Source organism: Malus sylvestris, chromosome 17 (assembly GCF_916048215.2).
Source record: "Malus sylvestris chromosome 17, drMalSylv7.2, whole genome shotgun sequence".
NCBI lineage: Eukaryota > Viridiplantae > Streptophyta > Magnoliopsida > Rosales > Rosaceae > Malus > Malus sylvestris.
In genome coordinates this window covers 3,710,834-3,720,603 of record NC_062276.1, presented here as the reverse complement: position 1 = coordinate 3,720,603, position 9,770 = coordinate 3,710,834, and the positions used below count along the sequence as shown (strand labels likewise).

The following is a 9,770-nucleotide window of genomic DNA, read 5'->3' as shown; positions in this document are numbered from 1 at the left end:
ATTGCACTTAGAAAGAAATGCAGACAAATGAACTGCAAAACTCGGCATGACAACCACTTGGCTCTGAAAAAATTAAGCTGTCAAGATGTGGAGCAACGATGCAGTCCAGCTAACAGTGACTTAAATATGCATATATAATCAGCGACACGTATGAACCATGCGTGAAGGATAAGCTATTAAGTCAGAATCAGTTAAAATCAATAAATGCGAAAATGTGAAAAGGTTAATCTCTATTTGAAGTGATTTTTGTACATCCCTTTGTTTTTTTTTTACACACACTATTAATTTTAGTCATTAGATTGAATAAATTAGTGAAGAATTAAAGAGACCAAAGTAAAAGCATAGAAGGAAAAATTGGGTTTATGGTAATTATTTCGGACTCAACTTAGTAGCAACTATAGCATAAGCTGCTAAGGTATATTTATGGGAGCATTTTTGCTTACTACTCTAAACCTTTGTGTATGCTCACCACACAAAATCATCTGCCACGTGTCATTTCACTTTATTATGGTTACTTTTTTCAAAAATTGAAAAAGTAACATTTAAATGAAAGTTAACTAGAGTTAGTTAAAAAGACATATGGCAAATTATTAGGTGTATGGTGATCATACACTATAGTTAGGTTAGTGAGCAAAAACAATGCTACTTTTACCTTATATTTATACCATAATTTGTATTATCTCTCCAATAGAGATGGAACCCACATGCGTTGGTGGGCCCTACATCTATTAGAGAGATTGTAAAAATACGTGGTACGTGTAACATTACTCGAGCAAAAATGCTTCCTATATTTATTACAAATGTTACTCTTACTACATATTTGTACCATCTCTAATAGAGATAAGACTTACATGTGTTAGTAGACAATATCTCTATTAGAGAGATGGTATAAATGACGGTACAAATATGTGGTAAGTGTAGTATCTCACAAATCCCTTTCTAATTTACATTAATTTAATCTTATTCAGTTCAATCGATCTGGTGACTAAAAATTAAGAAGAGTGTGTGTGAGGTAAAAGAGTAAATGGAACACTACCCAATTTATAGCACACAACATCTAACCCCAAGTGGGGTAAGCAACTTAACCATGGATTAGAACTAGGGTTAAAAATACAAGTGGTTAAGAAGGACAACCACAAAACCCAGATTTTTATTATGGACAGTCATCACTGCTCATCATCATCATCAACCCTCTCTCAGCTAGCTAAACTCTCTCTCTCTCTATCCCCCCAAAAAACTCACCATCTTTCTCACTCCTCCATATCTCCCCTCTCCTTCTCAATATCCTCAGAGCTTCCATGGCAGCTCAGAGCTGTAATCTGCACAGAAATCTAACCCTAACGACTTAAAGCAGCTACCCTTTAACTTTGTCTGTTTTTGCTTTTGATTTTCGTTCTCTGATTTTGGAGACCCCTAGATGTTTGAGAGATGGATATAACCCCTCCCATCACCACCACCACCAACACCGCCAGCACCAAATCCCCGGAAGCAGACAGCGAAACTCCGACACGGATCCAGCAACACATAAAGCCTCTGTCCTTCAGCAACGGCGTCCTCAAGCGTCACAACCCCACCCACCACCTCCACCACCACAACATCCCCATCACCCCTGTTGTAGTCACCTACAAAGAATGCCTCAAGAACCACGCCGCCACGCTGGGCGGCCACGCCCTTGACGGCTGCGGCGAGTTTATGCCGTCTCCCACCGCCAACTCCGCCGACCCCACCTCTCTAAAATGCGCTGCATGTGGCTGCCACCGTAATTTTCACCGCCGGGACCCCGAGGACCCCGTGCAGCAAAATACCCCCGCCGCTACAACGCATGTGATCGAGTACCAGCCACACCACCGCCACCACCCTCCGCCGCCGACTCACCCAGGCAACCGCAGCCCCAACTCAGCTTCTCCGCCGCCGATCTCGTCCTCCTACTACCCCTCCGCCCCCCACATGCTCCTGGCTCTGTCCACCGCTCACGAAAACGCCTTAGTGGGTTTGAATAACCACGCCGCCGTCATGCCCCCGATTGTGTCGGCGAGCCCGAATGCAAGGAAGAGGTTCAGGACCAAGTTCACCCAGGACCAGAAAGATAAGATGCACCAATTCGCAGAGAGGGTCGGGTGGAAGATGCAGAAGAGAGAGGAGGAAATCGTACAGGAGTTCTGCAACGAGGTCGGCGTCGAAAAAGGTGTTCTCAAAGTCTGGATGCACAACAACAAGAACACCTTCACCAAGCGAGACGTGCTAAATGGCGGCGGTGCTGGTGGTGGTCTAGGTAGACCCAACTTTCTACTGCAGCAGACCCACCCCCACAATGGCACCAACGGCAACGGAAACGGAAACGGAAACAACAACGATGATGACGACGAGGACGACGATGATGATCAAGACGACAACAAAAACGGAGTTCCGAATCCGAATCATCATTACCAGGGTGCTGACGGTGGTGCCAACAATGGATCGTCGTCGTCTTCTTGATCCTTTTGATGAATAATAAGAGGAGCTTAATTAGCATTAGAGTAAGGCCAGTGCTATTAATTAGTTGCTCTTAATTTTCTTTCTTTCTTAATTTTTCTTTCTCATCGTGTTTAGTTTAATTAATGAGAGACTATCAATACTTCAGTTTGCTGAGGATTACCTGGGAACAGATTGATTGGTCCAAAAAAGGGAATTAATTTGCTGCCCATATCTTCTCTAATTATTTTTTTTTAATTTGTTTCCATTTTCCCAATTTTTGGTATTAAAAGACATTTTATTTTTTGCTTAAAAGTATCTGTTTATTTATTTCATTTGTATTAAATAAATTTATTGCATTTATATTGAATAAGTTTACAAGCAAACGTCAAGAAAGAAATAGAAATAAATCGTAGTGGTAGAAAAAATAAGAGTGCGAAAATTATTATTATTTGTTGTTGTTGTGAAGCTATGTGAAGCTTGAAATGTGTTCAATTATTTGTTACTAAAACAAAGAAGCATATTAATATATCATAAACTGGATTTTATTAATGTTCTGTTCTGAGAATAAGCTGCAGAAATGCAGGGTGCTCTTTTCTCTTTTTCAGAAGGGGTTGGGAGAGAGAGAGAGAGAGAGAGAGAGGTCTTGTAATTTGTGAATCTAATGTCTCATCAGGAAGAGATTTTCTTGAAGGATGATTCTATCTCCTCCTCTTTTCATTCTATTTTCTTTATTTTTCTCACATTTTTTATTTATTTATTTATTTTTTATATATAAAATTAATAAAAAATATTAACATAATTTAACCGTGATCGTTCAAATAAAAGAAAAATGATTGAAGAAAAAGGAAGGAAAAAGGGAAAAATAGGGAAGAGAATTCTATTCTGAGAGAGAGGCATTGTAATTTGTGGATCTAATGTCTCATCAGGGAGAGATTTTCTTATCCTGTGTCTGATACAAAGAAGCAGAAAGTGTTAGCGCAAAACATAAGATCATTTCATTGGGGGGCGGTTGCAAAAAAAAAAATTTATTCTACATTATCCCGTTAGCTTTAAGCAATTTCTTTACTTTTAATTATATTAGCAAATTGCACCCACTTCTACAAATACAAGTTTGCTTGAGAGAAGTTAGAATACATTTACTTGTTTTTATTTATTTTTTAAATTTTAAATAAGACCTGTTACATGTCTGCGAGAGTGGTATAGAAAACAGCAAAATTTATGCTGCGTATAATTACCAAGTTGCTCGTTTAATTTTGGTGAAAAAGTTAGAGTGGTAAAAAATAAAAATAAAAGATGTTAGGGAGATTTTCAAAGTGAGACTCTTTATGGGTTCTATGTCATCTTACAGTTTAACGTTAATTTATATGTCAAAAATGTAGAAAAAGACCATAAAGAATTTCCAAGAGAGTCTCCTTAGCATATAATAATTCGGGGCAAAAAAAAATTAGGGTGGCGTTATAAACACACTTCTTTTTATCTTTCATGCACATTTTTTAATTTTTGACTGTTAAATCAAATGAATTAAAGATAATGAAATGACAGAAATTGAAAGAAAATATATTATAGGTAAAAAGAAGTGTAGCAACATCTAAAAAATTATATAAATTAGACTAGAGAATGATCCGAGAGAGATCTCAAGAAAACAAAATTTTATATTAATATCCACATCCCTATTATTGGCTTAGATTTTTATATTAATTAATTAATAATTGTGGTATGGACCATCTTGCTGCTGGATCATATATTAATATGCCTCTAAATTAAGAAATCGCTAGCTAGCTTTCATGGCTTTAATTATTTATTCCTTCTAAATATGTGCAAGCAGAAGAAAAACAAGGCAATACATAGAACAATGGACAGAGATCCACTTCGGATCTCACTGCCCGAAGTTTAGGATCAGACAAATCAGATCACTTAAATTGGATTCGACGGTTCTCATCAATTCATTTTGTTGGTTCACCTCATACAATAATCAATTCATTTCGTTGGCTCACCTCACACAATAAGTGCTCTGATTTTTATTTATTTTTTTATTTTCACACAAACTAAGAGTTTATTTTTTCTGTTCTTTAGGCTCTGTACATTAAGGTCTGGAGAGGATACAAATCCGTATAATGGCTGCAAATTGTGACCTTTTTGGTGGTGGGGTTTGGATGGTAGGCTTCAGTTGGGGATTACTTTATGATTTTTAACCTTAATCAATTCCAAAAGTGTTCATTAATCAATTAGTTTAATCTAAGTTGGTAAGCTTGAAGGTGTGCTAATTGTTTTGTCCCTTGCCTTTTAAGGGAAGCAGATATATTAGTGATAACCCTAATTAGGTTGGAATAAATTATCCGATTAGATGGATAAGAATGATATGATGATGACGCTAAGTGGAATATGGTACTTAAAACAATCAAGTGTCTTTTCCAACCGAAAAATGTTAAGAGATTTTCTAGTGTGTCCGGAACATGACATAGTGTATTAAGTGTCATAATACAAGTGGTTCGATATTTGAAAAAAAAAATTCTAACCACTTGTATTATGACACTTAACGTATCAAATAGTATTTCTAACACACTGAATATTTTTTTTCGAAACGCAAGTTTGTTTTGTTTTGTCATTTGAAGAAGTCGGAAATCTTGTTTTCGTGGGGGCGGGTCCTTTGACTGTACATGACCTTCCGGGCTCCAACTGCCAAGTATGGGTAGCTCATGCTCGGTCAATTACCCTCTAAAGCGTTTTAGTGGGGAAATGGGATGGGGCTACTTTAACCTTTTATATAAGAAAAATGTTAACACAAGTCCAGCATGCTGGTCGAACTTACTATTTGTCTAAGGGAAATGCTAACTCTAGTCACACACGCTGGTTGACTATTTATCCCTAGTTAAAAGATGTAAATGTTGGTTTTCAAAAAATTTAGTGGAACATGTGGATCTATAATTTTTGTTAAATGAAATACTATATAGGATTAGAGCAACTCTACTCTTGGAGTCCTTCTCCCTGACAATCCACTATTCAATCCACCTAGTGAACAATAGCTGCCCTTAATAAACAGTAATTGTCATTTGCATCTCCACCATTGGAACTCTCCGCTGGCAATTGGTAAAAAAATATTAATATTTTTTTTCTCACCCAATCCATAAAATATTATTATTTTATTTATTTCTCTTATTTTATTTATTTCTCTCTCTCTCTCTCTCTCTCTCTCTCTCTCTTCTCTTCACCGTGGCTCCTCTTCTTCTTCACCTTCTTCACCCTCGCATTCACCCTCACGTCATCAGCACCACCATCCCCCAAACCCTCCCCGCCTCCTCCCTCACCCCCACCTCCGTACTCCCCATCCCGCCCACCGTCCTGGATGCACCTCCGTACTCTCCATCCCGCCCGCCTCACGCCCTCACCCGCCTCCTCCCTCACCCCCACCTCCGTACTCCCCATCACGCCCGCCGTCCTGGACGCACCTCCATACTCCCCATCCCACCCGCCTTACCGTCGTCCTGGACGCACCTGCAGAACCTGACAGAAAAAAATATTAAAAAAGGCGTCTGACGTCAGATCCACCTCAGGCGCTCGGGCTGGCACGAATCCACCACCCTGGCGCTCGGGCCTGCTCGGGCTCCCTCGCCAGCCAACGCTGGACTTCCTCCCACCGGCCCTCGAGCCCTTTCCTGGAGCTTTTCCCCCGAGCAACCACCAACGGTGGACTTGTTCTTAGTAACCGTTCTTGCTTTGTAGGTCTCATAAGTGTGAATAGTCATAATCAGCTCTCACACATGTATACGCAATTAATCGTAAACTGGTATTTAGGTTCTAAACTTGCTTATCTATTTATCGCTAGTTAAAATATAATATTTTTTTATAGGGAAATGCTAAGAAGACTCTCTCAAAAGTGGGACTCTCCATAGATGTTATAAAACATTGTGTCGAAAACATTTTTTGCTACAATTTCCCTGCCAACATTATAAAATATTGTGCCTAAAATATGAAATGACAAGAGTTCATGAAGAGTCCCATTTTGAAAAATCTCCTTAGCATTTCTCTTTTTCGAAAGTTGGTTTGTGAAAAAGTTTAAGTTCAAACTCAATATTTCAATGGAAAGATGGACATCTTCCTTCAAATTTAGGGTGGATGGACCGATAGTAAGGCAAGGTCTAATTAAAACTTCACCATAATTACAATCCAAGAAGGTTCTCTTTAATTCTCAGTCTAAACGAATCTATGCTAGCAAATTCTCAGATCTACAGTTCGAATTTGAACACCGGACAGATGCTTAGATTTGATGTACTTTCTTATGATATAAGAGCAGTTTCTGAAATATGGGCACAATATTGAATGCAAAGCCTCGACTTTAAATTCATTTATGATGCTCATGAGAAATTTTTTAGTGTGTTGGAAATATGGTCCGGTACATCAAGTGTTATAGTTCAATTGGTTGAATTTTTATTTTAACCGCATTTCCAGCATACTAAAATTTTTATCGATGCTCAGTTATGGTGTGACTTGTGTATTCCCATATTCTTTAATGCTATAAACAGTGTTAATTAACCAATAATTAGTAAGCAGTTTAGCTTAACAAATTGGGGTTTGCTCGTTAGATAATAGAATTTTACGGGATAATTTTCATGTATTACTTCTCTTGAAATATATTCATATACAATCCTTGTTCAATAAGGAAACAAATAATAAAGAGCTACAAACAATATCCTACACAATAAAGGTTTCCTAGTATTTACAATATCTTACATTCCCTTTTTTCCTAACTTTGACTCACGGTTAACACTCCCCCTCAAGTTGGTGCATAGATATCACACATGCCCAACTTGACAAGTGAGTCATCAAACTTTCGACTGCACACAGCATGAGTGAGAACATCTGTAAGTTGCTCCTCCGATTTCACAAACGGTATTGAAACAATCTTCCTCTCGAGCTTCTGTTTAATAAAATGTCTGTCAACCTCCACATGTTTTGTCCTATCATGCTGTACTGGATTATCAGCTATATCTCTGGCTGACTTATTATCACAATATAGTCTCATGGTTTCCTTTGGTTTGAACCCAAGACTCCAAAGAAGTTTTCGAAGCCAAAGAATTTCACAAATGTCGTGGGCCATGCCTCTATACTCGGCCTCAGCTGAGGATCTTGTTACCACCTTCTATTTCTTAGTTTGCCATGTAACCAAATTACCTCCTACAAAAGTAAAATATCCCGAAGTAGATAGTCGGTCACTCACATTTCCTGCCCAATCAGCATCTGTGAACCCTTCAACCCTCAAATGTCCGTGCTTCCCATATAAAACTCATTTTCCTGGTGCCGACTTTAAATATGCTAGGATATGCATAACAGCAGCCATATGATCTACACTCGGCAAATGCATAAACTGACTCACTACACTCACGGCATAAGCAATATCCGGACGTGTATGACCCAAATAAATTAGTCTCCCTACAAGTCTCTGATATCTCCCTTTATCAACGGACTTCTGATTCGGATCCAAACATAGATAATGCTTTTCAACAATATGAGTATCTACTGGCTTACATCCTAGCATACCAGTTTCTTTTAACAAATCCAGAACATACTTACGTTGAGACAAGAAAATACCTTTCGGAGATCGAGCAACTTTAACCCCAAGAAAGTACTTCAAATCCCCTAGGTTCTTCATTTCAAACTCAGCCGCAAGATTACTCTGCAACTGTGAAATCTCATCACAATCATCTCCAGTGATAATCCTGTCATCTACATAAATGATTAAGTCTGTCACTCTTTCATGTCTTCGTTTAACAAACAATGTGTGATCAGAGTGACTTTGATAGTACCCAAACTTTTTCATGACTTGAGTAAATCTATCAAACCACGCACGAGGAGATTGCTTAAGTCCATAGAGAGACTTATGCAACCGACATACTTCGGTATTTCCACCAGCACTATACCCAGGGGGAAAATCCATATATACTTCTTCCTCCAAGTTCCCATGGAGAAAAGCATTTTTCACATCAAACTGTTTCAATGGCCAATCCATATTAGCAGCTAAAGATATCAAAACACGTACCGTATTCATCTTGGCAACCAGAGAGAAAGTTTCTTGATAATCTACACCATGTGTTTGGGTGTATCCTTTAGCTACTAACCTTGCTTTGTACATGTCTATTGATCCATCAGCTTTGTATTTGATAGTAAACACCCACCGACATCCAACAGTTTTTTTTCCTTTTGGTAAGGACACCACATCCCAGGTATTGTTCTTCTGTAACGCCGACATTTCCTCATCCATTGCTTTTGCCCACTTTGGATCGTTTAGAGCTTCCTCCACACGGGTTGGTACTTGAACAGACTCCATATTGTCCACCAAGATTTGGCGCTCTGGTGCAAGATTGCTACATGAGACATAGTTGGCTATTGGATACTTCACTTTCCTTTCCGGAGAAAACCTGTCAGGTGGCACACCTCGATTTTGTCTCGGTGGCAACTTATATGTACATACATCGTTACTTGCATTAGTTACACAATCATCCACAATACTTACCTTAGGTATATCCAACAAGGATGAATTAGGCGGCACAGTGGAGCTAGAGAGAAAGGGGGATACAACACCAGAATCGACAAATGGCTGAACATTGCTCTCGGCAAATGGTTGAACACTGCTCTCGGCAAGATTCTGGGGTGACTCCAGACTGTACTCGGCAGCAGTCTGCTATTGTGACTCCAGACTATACTCGGCAGCAGTCTGATGTTGCTGCTTTGTCGGCACTTCGGCAGACTCACTCTCGGTAACACTATCATTCCCCTGAGCCCTACTATGCACAATATGTGTAATCTCTACCGTAGTATTTCTCCCCAGATCCAACCATCCTAGATCACCACTAATGTTCTCCCCCTGGTGATCTGAAGATGAAGACACAGGAGCATAAAACAACTCCGATTCAGAAAAGGTCACATCCATGGTAACATACATATGCCGAGTCTCCGGGTGATAACATTTATACCCTTTTTGGTGAGATGAAAAACCAACAAACACACATCGTAGAGCACATGGATCCAACTTAGTGCGATGAATCTTCTGGATATGCACATAAGCCACACACCCAAATACCCGAGGGGTGAGTGTATGAGTAGACACCACTAGAGCATGTTGAGTGAGGACTTGGAAAGGAGTTCGAAAATCAACAACCCGAGATGGCATACGATTGATCACGTAGACTGCATAAGTAACGGCTTCAGGCCAAAACACCTTAGGAACAGAGGCTCAAAGAAGTAGAGCACACGCTGTTTCTAAGATATGGCGATTTTTCCTCTCAGCAACCCCATTTTGTTGGGGAGTATGCGGACAGGTT

The 9,770-nt window shown here is 39.3% G+C and overlaps 1 protein-coding gene across 1 annotated transcript; it reads left to right on the top strand.

The window, feature by feature from the left end:
- The first annotated feature begins 1,148 nt into the window (after positions 1-1,148).
- Positions 1,149-2,766, top strand: LOC126612358 (zinc-finger homeodomain protein 9-like). The gene has a single exon (XM_050280754.1). It carries the CDS (start codon positions 1,429-1,431, stop codon positions 2,473-2,475), a length of 1,047 nt encoding a protein of 348 aa, XP_050136711.1. The 5' UTR covers positions 1,149-1,428; the 3' UTR covers positions 2,476-2,766.
- Positions 2,767-9,770: the final 7,004 nt, after the last annotated feature.